Genomic DNA, 18,016 nt, shown 5'->3' with positions numbered 1-18,016 from the left:
ATGGAAAACCAGAACTACTCGGAAAACTTCACTGCTCCAGCTCTCCCTACAGGTACGAAGGAGACACCTGTCCTGGGAGGGTTTGATGGGGGACAGTGTAGAGGGAGCTTTACTCTGTACCTAACCCTGTGCTGTCCCTGTCCTGGGAGTGTTTGATGGGGGGACAGTGTAGAGGGAGCTTTACTCTTTCACTAACCCCGTGTTGTCCCTGTCTTGGAGTGTTTGCTGGGGGACAGTGTAGAGGGAGCTTTACTCTGTACCTAACGCTGTGCTGTCCCTGTCCTGGGAGTGTTTACTGGGGGACAGTGTAGAGAGAGCTTTACTCTGTATCTAACCCTGTGCTGTCCCTGTCCTGGCAGTGTTTGCTGGGGGACAGTGTAGAGGAAGCTTTACTCTGTACCTCACCCTGTGCTGTCCCTGTCCTGGAGGAGTGTTGACTGGGGAACAGTGTGGAGGGAGCTTTACTCTGTATCTAACCCTGTGCTGTCCCCTGTCCCTGGGTAGTTTATAATGGTGGGGGGGGGGGGGGGGGGGGGGGACAGTGTAAAGGGACCCCCCCCCCTCCCCCGGTTCTGACCTGGGCCCAATGGGGAATGGTGAATGACATGAGCCGTGCCCCCCCACCCACATGTTACCCGCATTCTCCCTCTCCCCAGAGAGATCCAGCCCGTACGGCCCACTGAGGAAGGAGGGGACACTCCTGTTGCAGGAGGTCCCATCAGAACCTGCCAGCGTGAAGGCACCTTTCGGTGAGTCCCATCTCTGATACGCAGCGTTCCTTCATACATCCGATTGTTCCTATCCCCTCCCCCCATCTCTCTCCCCCCCCACTTCTCCCTCTCTCCCCCCCTCCCCTCCTTCTCTCCCCTCTTCTCCCTCTCTACCCCCTTCTCTTTCTCTACTCCCGCACCCTCTCTCACCCCTTCTCCCTCACTCTCTCTCTCCTCTCTCTCTCTTCCCCCACCCTCTCTCCCCTCCCTCACTCTCTCCTTCTCCCTCTCAATCCCCTTCTCTCTTCTCCTTCTCTCTCTGCCCTCTCTCTCTCCCCCCAACCCTCCTTCTCCTTCTCTCTCCCTCCCTCCAATTCTAAAGCCTGACTGCCTGACTGTCCTTCCGTTTCTAAACTATCCATCTCCACACTATCTCAAAACATACTGTTGCATTCACTCCATCCCCTAACTTCTCTCTTCCTGTCTCCATTTCCACACCCACTGTTTCATTCATTCCACATTCAAATCCTCCAATGCCCACCCTCTGTCTGTCCGTCCATCTGGCTCCTTTTCTCTGTCTGTCACCCGTTCACTCCCTCCATCTCCAAACTGTCTCTCACTTACTCCAAATCCTTGCTGACTGTTGCAGTCCCTCCATTCCGAAATGCTCTGTCTCCATCCTGAAACGTTCAGGAATTCCCTGTCTCTCTCTCACCTGATCCTCTGCTTCTGAAGCTCATGGTTATTGATGTGAAGTGAGACAATCCAAGACCAGTTTGATACATCAGCCTCTTCAGCCGAACCCCAACAGTCAGTCCCTGTGACACTGACTCAAAACAAGGTCAGCAGGGAGGCACACCTTCTATCATAGACCACCGAAACCACGCTGACCATCGGACAGCGGGGCGCTCTCTCATCACTGACCCTATGACAGTGCCCACTCCCTCAGCACTGACCCTCCGACAGTGCGGCGCTCCCTCAGCACTGACCCTCCGACAGTGCAGCGCTCCCTCAGCACTGACCCCTCCGACAGTGCGGCGCTCCCTCAGCACTGACCCTCCAACAGTGTGGCGCTCCCTCAGCACTGACCCTCCGACAGTGCCCCGCTCCCTCAGCACTGACCCTCCGACAGTGCCCTCTCCCTCAGTACTGACCCTCCGACAGTGCCTGCTACCTCAGCACTGACCCTCCGACAGTGCCCGCTCCCTCAGCACTGACCCTCCGACAGTGCCCGCTACCTCAGCACCGACCCTCTGACAGTGCCCGCTGTCTCAGCACTGACCCTCCGACAGTGCGGTGCTTCCTCAGCACTGACCCTCCGACAGTGTGGCACTCCCTCAGCACTGACCCTCCGACAGTGCAGCGCCGCCTTAGCACTGACCCTCCGACAGTGCGGCGCTCCCCTCACCACTGACCCTCCAACAGTGTGGCACTCCCTCAGACAGTGCCCGCTCCCTCAGCACTGACCCTCCGACAGTGCCCACTCCCTCAGCACTGACCCTCCCACAGTGCCCGCTCCCTCAGCACTGACCCTCAGACAGTGCCCGCTCCCTCAGCACTGACCCTCCGACAGTGCTCGCTCCCTCAGCACTGACCCTCCGACAGTGCCCGCTCCCTCCGCACTGACCCTCCGACAGTGCCCGCTCCCTCCGCACTGACGCTCTGACAGTGCCCACTCCCTCAGCACTGACCCTCCGACAGCGCGGTGCTCCGTTTGGTGTCGGTGTGGTTTATATGTCCCTTTCCCTGACGTGGTTACCATGGTCATGATCGTGGACCATCAATGTGATGGCACAAGTTACCGTTCCTACATAGAAATTTGTGAAGTGATTTTATAGAATTTCTTATATCTGCAATTAAACTGTGTCTCTGTGATGCTGACCATAACCATATCATAAATTCAAAGCAAAATCTCAGTTGGTTTGTTAATGCCCTTGAGGGAAGGAAACTGCCATCCTGACCCGGTCTGGCCTACATGTGACTCCAGGCCCACAGCAATGTGGGAGACCGTTAACCCCCATTGATTTGGCCGAGTAAATGCTCAGGTGAAATGTAATTCGGGATCGGCAATGAATGCTGACACTGCTAGAAATATTTGTGGAATGCCCACGATATTGCAGTGATTTGGGAAGTGTTCACTGGAATGGGAACTGTTTGATTTCGGAATCTGAGTGTGGGTTCCGCTGTCACTGGGAGGAAGATAGTCGTAGAGCGACAAGAGGCTGGAAGCGCTGGAGCTGGGAAAACCTGATGGAATGTTGTCTCTTGGCAGTGTCTTGGAAATCCTACTACCAATGGCGAGGGACTGGACATGAGTTCACCAGTAGCTGTGTTACTGTCGTATCCACTCACCATCTACCACATCATCACCAGCCTGGTCCCACAGCACTGTGAGTCCAATGGGAAGATCACACCCTCCATCCTGCACAGCCCCCCATCGATCACTGCCATTACTCTATCCTCGCAGCCACATTAACGTCACACTGGGGCACAGTACCGGTGGGGACGGGTCTGTCTCTGTGTAACACTGGGGTACAGTAGAGGTGGGGGACAGGTCTGTCACTGTATAACACTGGGGTACAGTAAAGGTGGGGACGGGTCTGTCTCTGTGTAACACTGGGGTACAGTACCGTGGGGACAGGTCTGTCACTGTATAACACTGGGGTACAGTAAAGGTGGGGGACAGGTCTGTCCCTGTATAACACTGGAGTACAGTACAGGCAGGGGACAGGTCTGTCCCTGTATAACACTTGGGTACAGTACCGGTGGGGTACGGGTCTGTCACTGTATAACACTTGGGGTACAGTACCGGTGGGGAGGGGTCTGTCGCTGTATAACACTGGGGTACAGTACCGGTGGGGGACGGGTCTGTCACTGTATAACACTGGGGTACAGTACTGGTGGGGACAGGTCTGTCGCTGTGTAACACTGGAGTATAGTACCGGTGGGGAGGGGTCTGTCACTGTATAACACTGGGGTACAGCACCAGTGGGGAAGGGCCTGTCACTGTATAACACTGGGGGTACAGTACCCGTGGGCACAGGTCTGTCATTGTCTAACACTGGGGTACAGTACCGGTGGGGGACAGGTCTGTCACTGTATAACACTGGGGTGCAGTACCGGTGGGGGACAGGTCTGTCCCTGTATAACACTCGGGTCCAGTACCGGTGGGGACGGGTCTGTCACTGTGTAACACTGGGGTACAGTACCGGTGGGGAGGGGTCTGTCGCTGTATAACACTGGGGTACAGTACCGGTGGGGGACAGGTCTGTCGCTGTATAACACTGGGGTACAGTACCGGTGGGGGACAGGTCTGTCACTGTATAATACTGGGGTACAGTACAGGTGGGGGACAGGTCTGTCACTGTATAACACTGGGGGTACAGTACGGTGGGGGAGGGGTCTGTCACTGTATAACACTGGGGTACAGTACCAGTGGGGACAGGTCTGTCATTGTCTAACACTGGGGTACAGTACCGATGGGGGACAGGTCTGTCCCTGTATAACACTGGGATACCGTTCCGGTTGGGGACAGGTGTCTCACTGTGTAACACTAGGGTACAGTACTGGCGGGGATGGGTCTGTCCCGTGTATAACACTGAGGTACAGTACCATTGGGGATGGGTCTGTCGCTGTATAACACTGGGGTACAGTACCGGTGGGGACAGGTCTGTCCCTCTATAACACTCGGGTACAGTACCAATGGGGATGGGTCTGCCCCTGTATAATACTGGGGTACAGTACCAGTGGGGATGGTCTGTCGCTGTATAACACTGGGTACAGTACCCGTGGGCACAGGTCTGTCATTGTCTAACACTGGGGTACAGTACCGGTGGGGGACAGGTCTGTCACTGTATAACACTGGGGTGCAGTACCGGTGGGGGACAGGTCTGTCCCTGTATAACACTCGGGGTCCAGTACCGGTGGGGGACGGGTCTGTCACTGTGTAACACTGGGGTACAGTACTGGTGGGGGGACAGGTCTGTCACTGTATAACACTGGGGTACAGTACCGGTGGGGAGGGGTCTGTCGCTGGTATAACACTGGGGTACAGTACCGGTGGGGGACAGGTCTGTCGCTGTATAACACTGGGGTACGGTACCAGTGGGGACAGGTCTGTCATTGTCTAACACTGGGGTACAGTACCGGTGGGGGACGGGTCTGTCACTGTATAACACTGGGGTACAGTACTGGTGGGGACAGGTCTGTCCCTCTATAACACTGGGGTACAGTACCGGTGGGGGACAGGTCTGTCCCTGTATAACACTCGGGTATAGTACCGGTGGGGACGGGTCTGTCACTGTATAACACTCGGGTACAGTACTGGTGGGGACGAGTCTGTCGCTGTATAACACTGGAGTACAGTACCGGTGGGGACGGGTCTGTCACTGTATAACACTAGGGTACAGTACCGGTGGGGACGGGTCTGTCACTATATAACACTGGGGTACAGTACCAGTGGGGAATGGGTCTGTCACTGTATAACACTGGGGTACAGTACTGGTGGGGGGACAGGGTCTTTCACTGTATAACACTGGGGTACAGTACCGGTGGGGACAGGTCTGTCCCTGTATAACACTGGGGTGCAGTACCGGTGGGGGACAGGTCTGTCCCTGTATAACACTGGGGTACATTACCGGTGGGGAAGGGCCTGTCACTGTATAACACTGGGGGTACGGTACCAGTGGGGAAGCGTCTGTCGCTGTCTAACACTGGGTTGCAGTTCTGGTGGGGGACAGGTCTCTCACTGTATAACACTGCGGTACAGTACCGGTGGGGACAGGTCTGTCGTTGTATAACACTGGGGTACAGAACCGGTGGGGACAGGTCTGTCCCTGTATAACACTGGGGTACAGTACCGGTGGGGGATAGGTCCTTCACTGTATAACATAGGGGTACAGTACCGGTGGGGAGGGTCTGTCCCTGTATAACACTGGGGTACAGTACCGGTGGGGGACAGGTCTGTCACTGTATAACACTGGGGTACAGTACCGGTGGGGGAGGGGTCTGTCGCTGTATAACACTGGGGTACAGTACCGGTGGGGGATAGGTCCTTCACTGTATAACACAGGCGTACAGTACCGGTGTGGGATAGGTCCTTCACTGTACAACACAGTGGTACAGTACCGGTGGGGGGACAGGTCTGTCCCTGTGTAACACTGGGGTACAGTACCGGTGGGGACGGGTCTGTCACTGTATAACACTCGGGTCCAGTACCGGTGGGGACGGATCTGTCACTGTGTAACACTGGGGTACAGTACTGGTGGGGGACAGGTCTGTCCCCTGTATAACACTCGGGTACAGTACCGGTGGGGATGGGTCTGTCACTGTGTAACACTAGGGTACAGTACCGTTGGGGACGGGTCTGTCACTGTATAACACTGGGGTACAGTACCGGTGGGGACAGGTGTGTCGTTGTATAACACTGGGTTACAGTACCGGTGGGGGGTCTGTCCGTGTATAACACCTGGGTACAGTACCGGTGGGGGATAGGTCCTTCACTGTATAACACAGGGGTACAGTACCGCTGGGGAGGGGTCTGTCGCTGTATAACACTGGGGTACAGTACCGGTGGGGGATAGGTCCTTCACTGTATAACACTGGGGTACAGTACTGGTGGGGGACAGGTCTGTCACTGTATAATACTGGGGGACAGTACAGGCGGGGGACAGGTCTGTACCTGTATAACACTGGGATACCATTCCGGTGGGGACAGGTGTCTCACTGTGTAACACTAGGGTACAGTACTGGCGGGGATGGGTCCGTCCGTGTATAACACTGAGGTACAGTACTGGTGGGGACTGGTCTCTCTCTGTATAACACTGGGGTACAGTACCGGTGGGGGACAAGTCTGTCCCTGTATAACACTGGGGTACAGTACCGGTGGGGGACAGGTCTGTCCCTGTATAACACTCGGGTACAGTACCGGTGGGGACAGGTCTGTCCCTGTATAACACTCGGGTACAGTACCGGTGTGGATGGGTCTGTCACTGTATAACACTCGGGTACAGTACCGGTGGGGGACGGGTCTGTCACTGTATAACACTGGGGTACAGTACCGGTGAGGACAGGTCTGTCCCTCTGTAACACTGGGGTACAGTACCGGTGGGGGACAGGTCTGTCCCTGTATAACACTCGGGTACAGTACCGGTGGGGATGGGTCTGTCACTGTATAACACTCGGGTACAGTACCGGTGGGGGACGGGTCTGTCTCTGTATAACACTGGGGTACAGTACCGGTGGGGGACAGGTCTGTCCCTGTATAACACTGGGGTACAGTACCGGTGGGGGACAGGTCTGTCCCTGTATAACACTCGGGTACATTACCGGTGGGGATGGGTCTGTCACTGTATAACACTCGGGTACAGTACCGGTGAGGACAGGTCTGTCCCTCTATAACACTGGGGTACAGTACCGGTGGGGGACAGGTCTGTCCTTGTATACACTCGGGTACAGTACCGGTGGGGATGGGTCTGTCACTGTATAACACTCGGGTACAGTACCGGTGGGGGACGGGTCTGTCTCTGTATAACACTGGGGTACAGTACCGGTGGGGGACAGGTCTGTCCCTGTATAACACTGGGGTACAGTACCGGTGGGGGACAGGTCTGTCCCTGTATAACACTCGGGTACATTACCGGTGGGGATGGGTCTGTCACTGTATAACACTCGGGTACAGTACCGGTGGGGATGGGTCTGTCACTGTATAACACTCGGGTACAGTACCGGTGGGGATGGGTCTGTCACTGTATAACACTCGGGGTACAGTACCGGTGGGGATGGGTCTGTCACTGTATAACACTGGGGTACAGTACCGGTGGGGGACGGGTCTGTCCCTGTATAACACTGGGGCACAGTACCGGTGGGGACAGGTCTGTCGCTGTATAACACTGGGGTACAGTACCAGTGGGGGACGGGTCTGTCCCTGTATAACACTGGGGTACAGTACCGGTGGGGACAGGTCTGTCCCTGTATAACACTGGGGTACAGTACCGGTGGGGACAGGTCTGTCGCTGTATAACACTGGGGTACAGTACCAGTGGGGACGGCTCTGTCCCTGTATAACACTGGGGTACAGTACCGGTGGGGACAGGTCTGTCCCTGTATAACACTGGGGTACAGTACCGGTGGGGGATGGGTCTGTCACTGTGTAACACTGGGGTGCAGTACCGGTGGGGACAGGTCTGTCACTGTATAACACTGGGGTACAGTACCGGTGGGGGATGGGTCTGTCCCTGTATAACACTGGGGTACAGTACCGGTGGGGATGGGTCTGTCACTGTATAACACTCGGGTACAGTACCGGTGGGGGATGGGTCTGTCCCTGTATAACACTCGGGTACAGTACCGGTGGGGGACAGGTCTGTCACTGTATAACACTGGGGTACAGTACCGGTGGGGACAGGTCTGTCACGTATAACACTGGGGTACAGTACCGGTGGGGGACAGGGTCTGTCGGTGTATAACACTGGGGTACAGTACTGGTGGGGGAACGGGTCTGTCACTGTATAACACTGGGGTACAGTACCGGTGGGGACGGGTCTGTCACTGTATAACACTGGGGTGCAGTACCGGTGGGGGACAGGTCTGTACCTGTATAACACTGGGATACCGTTCCGGTTGGGGACAGGTGTCTCACTGTGTAACACTAGGGTACAGTACTGTAGGGGATGGGTCTGTCCCTGTATAACACTGAGGTACAGTACTGGTGGGGACTGGTCTGTCTCTGTATAACACTGGGGTACAGTACAAGGTGGGGGACAGGTCTGTCTCTGTATAATACTGGGGTACAGTACCAGTGGGGTTGGGTCTGTCCCTGTATAACACTGGGGTACAGTACCGGTGGGGGACAGGTCTGTCGCTGTATAACACTGGGGTACAGTACCGGTGGGGGACAGGTCTGTCTCTGTATAATACTGGGGTACAGTACCAGTGGGGTTGTGTCTGTCCCTGTATAACTCTGGGGTACAGTACCGGTGGGGGACAGGTCTGTCGCTGTATAACACTGGGGTACAGTACCGGTGGGAGACAGGTCTGTACCTGTATAACACTGGGGTACAGTACCGGTGGGGGACAGGTCTGTACCTGTATAACACTGGGGTACAGTACTGGTGAGACGAGTCTGTTGCTGTATAACACTGGGGTACAGTACCAGTGGGGAATGGGTCTGTCCCTGTATAACACTGTGGTACAGTACCGGTGGGGACAGGGTGTTTCACTGTATAACACTGGGGGTACAGTACCGGTGGGGACGGGTCTGTCCCTGTATAACACTGTGGTACAGTACCGGTGGGGACAGGGTGTTTCACTGTATAACACTGGGGTACAGTACCGGTGGGGACGGTCTGTCACTGTATAACACTGGGGTACAGTACCGATGGGTGACAGGTCTGTCCCTGTATAACACTGGGGTACAGTACCGGTGGGTACAGGTCTGTCGCTGTATAACACGGTGCAGTACCGGTGGGGGAATGGGTCTGTCACTGTATAACACTGGGGTATAGTACTGGTGAGGACGAGTCTGTCACTGTATAACACTGGGGTACAGTACCGGTGGGGACGGGTCTGTCACTGTATAACACTGGGGTACAGTACCAGTGGGGGACGGTCTGTCACTGTGTAACACTGGGGTACAGTACCGGTGGGGATGGGTCTGTCACTGTGTAACACTGGGGTACAGTACCGGTGGGGATGGGTCTGTCACTGTATAACACTGGGGTACAGTACCGGTGGGGATGGGTCTGTCACTGTATAACACTGGGGTACAGTACCAGTGGGGACGGGTCTGTCACTGTGTAACACTGGGGTACAGTACCGGTGGGGATGGGTCTGTCACTGTGTAACACTGGGGTACAGTACCGGTGGGGATGGGTCAGGGCTGCCTGTGTCAGAGCGATGTCGGTGTTCACTGTTTCATGTTTTTCTCTGCACAGTTCCGGAGTTGAATATATTGAACAAACAATCCCTGAAGATACACATCCTGGAAGCGGAGAAACAGTTTGAAATGCGAATGGTGTTCTGGGTGAGTCTGACTGGTTCCTGCTTCCAGGACGGAAACAGCATAAACAGAGTAAAGCTCCCTTTACACCCTCCTGATCAAAGACTCCCAGGACACAGTTGGCACTGGGTTAGATACAGATTAAAGCTCCCTCTACACTCTCTCTGCTGTCATTGTGAATTGGGAATTTGTGTGTGTGGACAGGGCTGGAATGTGTCCAGGGTGGGAGTGTGTGTGTGTACAGGCCGGGAGCAGGTGTGTATACAGGGCGGGAGCGGGTGCGAGTGTGTGCAGGGCGGGAGTGTGTGTGTGTACAGGGCGGGAGCGGGTGTGTGTGTGTACAGGGCGGGAGTGGGTGCGCGTGTGTACAGGCGGGAGTGTGTGTGTGTGTACAGGGCGGGAGCGGGTGCGCGTGTGTACAGGCGGGAGTGTGTGTGTGTACAGGGCAGGAGCGGGTGTGTGTGTGTACAGGGCGGGAGCGGGTGCGCGTGTGTACAGGCGGGAGTGTGTGTGTGTACAGGGCGGGAGCGGGTGTGTGCGTGTAAAGGGTGGGAGCGGGTGTGTGTGTGTACAGGGCAGCAGCGGGCGTGCGTGTGTACAGGGTGGGAGCTGGTACGCGTGTGGACAGGGCAGGAGCGGGTGCGCGTGTGGACAGGGCGGGAGCGGGTGCGCGTGTGGACAGGGCGGGAGCGGGTGTGTGTTTACAGGGTGGGAGCGGGTGTGTGTGTGTACAGGCAGGTGTGTGTGTGTGTACAGGGCGGGAGCGGGTGTGTGTATGTACAGGCGGGTGTGTGTGTGTGTGTGTACAGGCGGGTGTGTGTGTGTGTACAGGGCTGGAGCGGGTGTGTGTGTACAGGCGGGTGCGGATATGTGTGTGTACAGGGTGGGAGCGGGTGTGTGTGTGTGTATACAGGGTGGGAGCGGGTGTGTGTGTGTGTACAGGGCGGCAGTGTGCATGTGTACAGGGCGGGTGCGGGTGTGCATGTGTACAGGGCGTGAGCGGGTATGTGTGTGTGTGTACAGGGCGTGAGCGGGTATGTGCGTGTGTACAGGGCGGGTGTGTGTTTGTGTACAGGGCGGGTGTGTGTGTGTACAGGGTGGGAGCAGATGTGTGTGTGTGTCCAGGGTGGGAGCGGGTGTGTGTGTGTGTACAGGGTGGGAGCGGGTGTGTGTGTGTGTGTGTACAGGCGGGTGTGTGTGTGTGTACAGGCAGGTGTGTGTGTGTGTGTACAGGTGGGTGTGTATGTGTGTGTGTGTGGACAGGGCGGGAGCGGGTGTGTGTGTGTGTACAGGCACGCGCGTGTGTGTGTGTGTACAGGCGCGTGCACGTGTGTGTACAGGCGGGTTTGTGTGTGTGTGTGTGTGTGTGTACAGGGCGGGAGCGGGTGTGTGTGTGTGTACAGGCGGATGTGTGTGTGTGTCTGTGTGTGTGTGTGTACAGGCGGGTGTGTGTGTGTGTACAGACGGGTGTGTGTGTGTACAGGGTGGGAGCGGGTGTGTGTGTGTGGACAGGGCGGGAGCAGGTGTGTGTGTGTGTGTGTGTACACAGGCAGGTGTGTGCGTGTGTGTACAGGGCGGAAGCGGGTATGTGTGTGTACAGGCAGGTGTGTGTGTGTGTACAGGGCGGGAGCGGGTGTGTGTGTGTACAGGCGGGTGTTTGTGTGTACAGGCGGGTGTGTGTGTGTGTACAGGGCGGGAGCGGGCGTGTGTGTACAGGCGGGTGCGGATATGTGTGTGTACAGGGTGGGAGCGGGTGTGTGTGTGTGTACAGGGCGGGAGCGGGTGTGTGTATGTACAGGCGGGTGTGTGTGTGTGTGTGTACAGGCGGGTGTGTGTGTGTGTACAGGGCGGGAGCGGGTGTGTGTGTACAGGCGGGTGCGGATATGTGTGTGTACAGGGTGGGAGCGGGTGTGTGTGTGTGTATACAGGGTGGGAGCGGGTGTGTGTGTGTGTACAGGGCGGCAGTGTGCATGTGTACAGGGCGGGTGCGGGTGTGCATGTGTACAGGGCGTGAGCGGGTATGTGCGTGTGTACAGGGCGTGAGCGGGTATGTGCGTGTGTACAGGGCGGGTGTGTGTTTGTGTACAGGGTGGGTGTGTGTGTGTACAGGGTGGGAGCAGATGTGTGTGTGTGTCCAGGGTGGGAGCGGGTGTGTGTGTGTGTACAGGGTGGGAGCGGGTGTGTGTGTGTGTGTGTGTACAGGCGGGTGTGTGTGTGTGTACAGGCAGGTGTGTGTGTGTGTGTACAGGTGGGTGTGTATGTGTGTGTGTGTGGACAGGGCGGGAGCGGGTGTGTGTGTGTGTACAGGCACGCGCGTGTGTGTGTGTGTACAGGCGCGTGCACGTGTGTGTACAGGCGGGTTTGTGTGTGTGTGTGTGTGTGTGTGTGTACAGGGCGGGAGCGGGTGTGTGTGTGTGTATACAGGCGGGTGTGTGTGTGTGTCTGTGTGTGTGTGTGTGTACAGGCGGGTGTGTGTGTGTGTGTACAGATGGGTGTGTGTGTGTGTACAGGGCGGGAGCGGGTGTGTGTGTGTGGACAGGGCGGGAGCAGGTGTGTGTGTGTGTGTGTACAGGCAGGTGTGTGCGTGTGTGTACAGGGCGGAAGCGGGTATGTGTGTGTACAGGCAGGTGTGTGTGTGTGTACAGGGCGGGAGCGGGTGTGTGTGTGTACAGGCGGGTGTGTGTGTGTACAGGCGGGTGTGTGTGTGTGTACAGGGCGGGAGCGGGCGTGTGTGTACAGGCGGGTGCGGATATGTGTGTGTACAGGGTGGGAGCGGGTGTGTGTGTGTGTACAGAGTGGGAGCGTGTGTGTGTGTGTACAGGGCGGCAGTGTATGTGTGTACAGGGCGGGAGCGGGTGTGCATGTGTACAGGGCGTGAGCGGGTACGTGCGTGTGTGCAGGGCGTGAGCGGGTATGTGCGTTTGTACAGGGCGGGAGCGGGTGTGTGTACAGGCGGGGGGGTGTTTGTGTACAGGGCGGGTGTGTGTGTGTGTGCAGGCGGGTGTGTGTGTGTACAGGGTGGGAGCAGATGTGTGTGTGTGTCCAGGGTGGGAGCGGGTGTGTGTGTGTGTACAGGGTGGGAGCGGGTGTGTGTGTGTGTACAGGCGGGTGTGTGTGTGTGTGTGTGTGTGTACAGGTGGGTGTGTATGTGTGTGTGTGTGGACAGGGCGGGAGCGGGTGTGTGTGTGTGTGTGTACAGGCACGCGTGCGTGTGTGTGTGTGTACAGGCGCGCGCGCGTGTGTGTGTATGGGCGGGTTTGTGTGTGTGTGTGTGTGTGTGTGTGTGTGTGTGTGTGTGTACAGGGCGGGAGCGTGTGTGTGTGTGTGTACAGGCGGGTGTGTGTGTGTGTCTGTGTGTGAGTGTACAGGCGGGTGTGTGTGTGTGTACAGGGCGGGAGCGGGTGTGTGTGTGTACAGACGGGTGTGTGTGTGTACAGGGTGGGAGCGGGTGTGTGTGTGTGTACAGGCGTGCGCGCGTGTGTGTGTGTACAGGCGGGTTTGTGTGTGTGTGTGTGTACAGGGCGGGAGCGGGTGTGTGTGTGTGTACAGGCGGGTGTGTGTGTGTGTGTGTGTGTGTGTGTGTGTGTGTGTGTGTGTGTGTGTGTGTGTGTGTGTGTGTGTGTGTGTGTGTACAGGCGGGTGTGTATGTGTGTACAGGTCGGGAGTGGGTGTGTGTGTGTGTACAGGCGGGTTTGAGTGTGTGTGTACAGTTGTGTGTGTGTGTGTACAGGTGGGGGTGTGTGTGTACAGGGCGGGAGCGGGTGTGTGTGTGTGTACAGGCGGGTGTGTGTGTGTGTACAGGGCGGGAGCGGGTGTGTGTGTGTGTACAGGCAGGTGTGTGTGTGTGTACAGGTCGGGAGCGCGCATGTGTGTGTGTACAGGTGGGTGTGTGTGTGTGTACAGGGCGGGAGCAGGTGTGTGTGTGTACAGATGGATGTGTGTGTGTGTACAGGGCGGGAGCGGGTGTGTGTGTGTGTACAGGCGCGTGCGTGTGTGTGTGTGTGTGTGTGTGTGTGTGTGTATACAGGCGGGTGTGTGTGTGTGTACAGGGCGGGAGCGGGTGTGTGTATGTACAGGGCAGGAGCGGGTGTGTGTGTGTGTGTACAGGCGGGTGTGTGTGTGTGTACAGGGTGGGAGCGGGTGTGTGTGTGTGTACAGGCGGGTGTGTGTGTGTGTACAGGCGGGTGTGTGTGTGTGTACAGGGCGGGAGCGGGTGTATATACAGGGTGGGAGCGGGTGCGAGTGTGTGCAGGGCGGGAGTGTGTGTGTGTACAGGGCGGGAGCGGGTGTGTGTGTGTACAGGGCGGGAGTGGGTGCGCGTGTGTACAGGCGGGAGTGTGTGTGTGTGTACAGGGCGGGAGCGGGTGCGCGTGTGTACAGGCGGGAGTGTGTGTGTGTACAGGGCGGGAGCGGGTGTGTGTGTGTACAGGGCGGGAGCGGGTGTGTGTGTGTGCAGGGCGGGAGCGGGTGCGCGTGTGTACAGGCGGGAGTGTGTGTCTGTACAGGGCGGGAGCGGGTGTGTGTGTGTGTACAGGGCAGCAGCGGGCGTGCGTGTGTACAGGGTGGGAGCGGGTACGCGTGTGGACAGGGCGGGAGCGAGTGTGGACAGGGCGGGAGCGGGTGCGCATGTGGACAGGGCGGGAGCGGGTGTGTGTTTACAGGGTGGGAGCGGGTGTGTATTTGTACAGGGCGGGTGTGCCTGTGCACAGGGTGGGAGCGGGTGTGTGTGTGGGCGGGAGCGAGTGCGCGTGCATACATGGCGGGAACGGGTGCGCATGTGTACTGGGTGGGAGCAGGTGTGTGTGTGTGTGTGTGTGGACCGGGTGGGAGCGGGTGTGTCTTCAGGGCAGGAGCAGGTGTGCGTGTGTACAGGGCAGGTGCGGGTGTGTGTGTGTACAGGGCGGGTGCGGGTGTGTGTACAGGGCGGGTGCGGGTGTGTGTGTGTACAGGGCAGGTGCGGATATGTGTGTGTGTGTACAGGGCGGGTGCGGGTGTATGTGTGTACAGGGCGGGTGCGGGTGTGTGTGTGTACAGGGCGGGTGCGAGTATGTGTGTGTGTACAGGGCGGGTGTGTGTGTGTGTACAGGGCGGGTGCGGGTGTGTGTGCGCACAGGACGGGTGCGAGCGTGTGTGTGTATGTACAGGGCGGGTGCGGGTGTGTGTGTGTGTACAGGGTGGGTGCGGGTGTGCATGTGTACAGGGCGGGAGCGGGTATGTGCGTGTGTACAGGGCGGGAGCGGGCGTGCATGTGCACAGGGCGGCGGCGGGTGCGCGTGTGCACAGGGCGGGAGCGGGTGCGTGTGTGTTTACAGGGTGGGAGCGGGTATGTGTGTGTGTGTACAGGGTGGGAGCAGGTGTGTGTGTGTGTGTATGTGTGTGTGTGTGTGTGTGTGTGTGTGTGTAGACAGGGCGGGAGCGGGGGTGTGTGTGTGTACAGGGTGGGAGCGGGTATGCGCGTGTGTACAGGGCGGGAGTGGGTGCGCGTGTGTACAGGGCGGGAGTGTGTGTGCGTGTGTGTACAGGGCGGGAGCGAGCGTGTGTGTGTACAGTGCGGGTGCGCGTATGTATGTGTGTGTACAGGACGGGTGCGGGTGTGTGTACAGGGCGGGTGCGGGTGTGTGTGTGTACAGGGCAGGTGCGGGTGTGTTTGTGTACAGGGCGGGTGCGGGTGTGTGTACAGGGCAGGTGCGGATATGTGTGTGTGTGTACAGGGCGGGTGCAGGTGTGTGTGTGTACAGGGCGGGTGCGGGTGTGTGTGTGTACAGGGCGGGTGCGAGTATGTGTGTGTGTACAGGGCGGGTGTGTGTGTGTGTACAGGGCGGGTGCGGGTGTGTGTGCGCACAGGACGGGTGCGAGCATGTGTGTGTATGTACAGGGCGGGTGCGGGTGTGTGTGTGTGTACAGGGTGGGTGCGGGTGTGCATGTGTACAGGGCGGGAGCGGGTATGTGCGTGTGTACAGGGCGGGAGCCGGTGCGCATGTGTACAGGGCGGGAACGGGTGTGTGTGTGTGTACAGGGCGGGTGCGGGTGTGTGTACAGGGCGGGTGCAGGTGTGTGTGTGTACAGGGCAGGAGCGGGTGCGCGTGTGTACAGGCAAGAGTGTGAGTGTGTACAGGGTGGCATCTGGTGTGTGTGTGTGTACAGGTGGATGTGTGCGTGTGTACAGGGCGGGAGCGGGTGTGTACGTGTGTACAGGGCGGGAGAGGGTGTGTGTGTGTCCTGGGCGGGAGCGGGTGTGTGTGTGTGTACAGGGCGGGAGCGGGTGTGTGTGTGTGTGTGTACAGGGTGGGAACGGGTGTGTGTGTGTGTGTGTACAGGGTGGGAACGGGTGTGTGTGTGTGCACAGGCGGGTTTGAGTGTGTGTGTACAGTTGTGTGTGTGTGTGTACAGGTGTGTGTGTGTGTGTACAGGCGGGTGTGTGTGTGTGTACAGGGCGGGAGCGGGTGTGTGTGTGTGTACAGGCGGGTGTGTGTGTGTGTACAGGGCGGGAGCGGGTGTGTGTGTGTGTACAGGCAGGTGTGTGTGTGTGTACAGGGCAGGAGCGTGTGTGTGTGTGTGTGTACAGACGGGTGTGTGTGTGTACAGGGCGGGAGCGGGTGTGTGTGTGTATACAGGCGGGTGTGTGTGTTTGTGTGTGTGTGTACAGGCGGGTGTGTGTGTGTGTACAGGTCGGGAGTGGGTGTGTGGGTGTGTACAGGCGGGTTTGAGTGTGTGTGTACAGTTGTGTGTGTGTGTGTACAGGTGGGTGTGTGTGTGTACAGGGCGGGAGCGGGTGTGTGTGTGTGTACAGGTGGATGTGTGCGTGTGTACAGGGCGGGAGCGGGTGTGTACGTGTGTACAGGGCGGGAGAGGGTGTGTGTGTGTCCTGGGCGGGAGCGGGTGTGTGTGTGTGTACAGGGCGGGAGCGGGTGTGTGTGTGTGTGTGTACAGGGTGGGAACGGGTGTGTGTGTGTGTGTGTACAGGGTGGGAACGGGTGTGTGTGTGTGCACAGGCGGGTTTGAGTGTGTGTGTACAGTTGTGTGTGTGTGTGTACAGGTGTGTGTGTGTGTGTACAGGGCGGGAGCGGGTGTGTGTGTGTGTACAGGGCGGGAGCGGGTGTGTGTGTGTGTACAGGCGGGTGTGTGTGTGTGTACAGGGCGGGAGCGGGTGTGTGTGTGTGTACAGGCAGGTGTGTGTGTGTGTACAGGGCGGGAGCGTGTGTGTGTGTGTGTGTACAGACGGGTGTGTGTGTGTACAGGGCGGGAGCGGGTGTGTGTGTGTATACAGGCGGGTGTGTGTGTTTGTGTGTGTGTGTACAGGCGGGTGTGTGTGTGTGTACAGGTCGGGAGTGGGTGTGTGGGTGTGTACAGGCGGGTTTGAGTGTGTGTGTACAGTTGTGTGTGTGTGTGTACAGGTGGGTGTGTGTGTGTACAGGGCGGGAGCGGGTGTGTGTGTGTGTACAGGCGGGTGTGTGTGTGTGTACAGGGCGGGAGCGGGTGTGTGTGTGTGTACAGGCAGGTGTGTGTGTGTGTACAGGTCGGGAGCGCGCGCGTGTGTGTGTACAGGTGGGTGTGTGTGTGTGTACAGGGCGGGAGCAGGTGTGTGTGTGTACAGATGGATGTGTGTGTGTGTACAGGGCGGGAGCGGGTGTGTGTGTGTGTACAGGCGCGCGCGCGCGCGTGTGTGTGTGTGTGTGTGTGTGTGTGTGTGTGTACAGGCGGGTGTGTGTGTGTACAGGGCGGGAGCGGGTGTGTGTATGTACAGGGCAGGATCGGGTGTGTGTGTGTGTGTGTACAGGCGGGTGTGTGTGTGTGTACAGGGTGGGAGCGGGTGTGTGTGTGTGTACAGGCGGGTGTGTGTGTGTGTACAGGCGGGTGTGTGTGTGTGTACAGGGCGGGAGCGGGTGTATATACAGGGTGGGAGCGGGTGCGAGTGTGTGCAGGGCGGGAGTGTGTGTGTGTACAGGGCGGGAGCGGGTGTGTGTGTGTACAGGGCGGGAGTGGGTGCGCGTGTGTACAGGCGGGAGTGTGTGTGTGTGTACAGGGCGGGAGCGGGTGCGCGTGTGTACAGGCGGGAGTGTGTGTGTGTACAGGGCGGGAGCGGGTGTGTGTGTGTACAGGGCGGGAGCGGGTGCGCGTGTGTACAGGCGGGAGTGTGTGTCTGTACAGGGCGGGAGCGGGTGTGTGTGTGTGTACAGGGCAGCAGCGGGCGTGCGTGTGTACAGGGTGGGAGCGGGTACGCGTGTGGACAGGACGGGAGCGAGTGCGCGTGTGGACAGGGCGGGAGCGGGTGCGCGTGTGGACAGGGCGGGAGCGGGTGTGTGTTTAC

At 58.2% G+C, this 18,016-nt stretch overlaps 1 protein-coding gene across 1 annotated transcript in view; it reads left to right on the top strand.

The window, feature by feature from the left end:
- Positions 1 to 674: 674 nt before the first annotated feature.
- LOC125448639 (zinc finger MYND domain-containing protein 15-like) overlaps positions 675 to 18,016 on the top strand; it is a 54,629-nt gene continuing 37,287 nt past the window's right edge. Inside the window, exons 1-3 of the mRNA XM_059642566.1 lie at positions 675 to 749; positions 2,983 to 3,100; positions 9,644 to 9,732. Of these exons, the coding sequence (XP_059498549.1) occupies positions 3,022 to 3,100; positions 9,644 to 9,732 (168 nt within the window). The 5' untranslated portion in view covers positions 675 to 749; positions 2,983 to 3,021. The remainder of the gene's footprint in view (positions 750 to 2,982; positions 3,101 to 9,643; positions 9,733 to 18,016) is intronic.

Source organism: Stegostoma tigrinum, chromosome 45 (assembly GCF_030684315.1).
Source record: "Stegostoma tigrinum isolate sSteTig4 chromosome 45, sSteTig4.hap1, whole genome shotgun sequence".
NCBI lineage: Eukaryota > Metazoa > Chordata > Chondrichthyes > Orectolobiformes > Stegostomatidae > Stegostoma > Stegostoma tigrinum.
The sequence above is the reverse complement of the archived record's forward strand: the minus strand, read 5'-3'. Positions and strand labels throughout refer to the sequence as shown.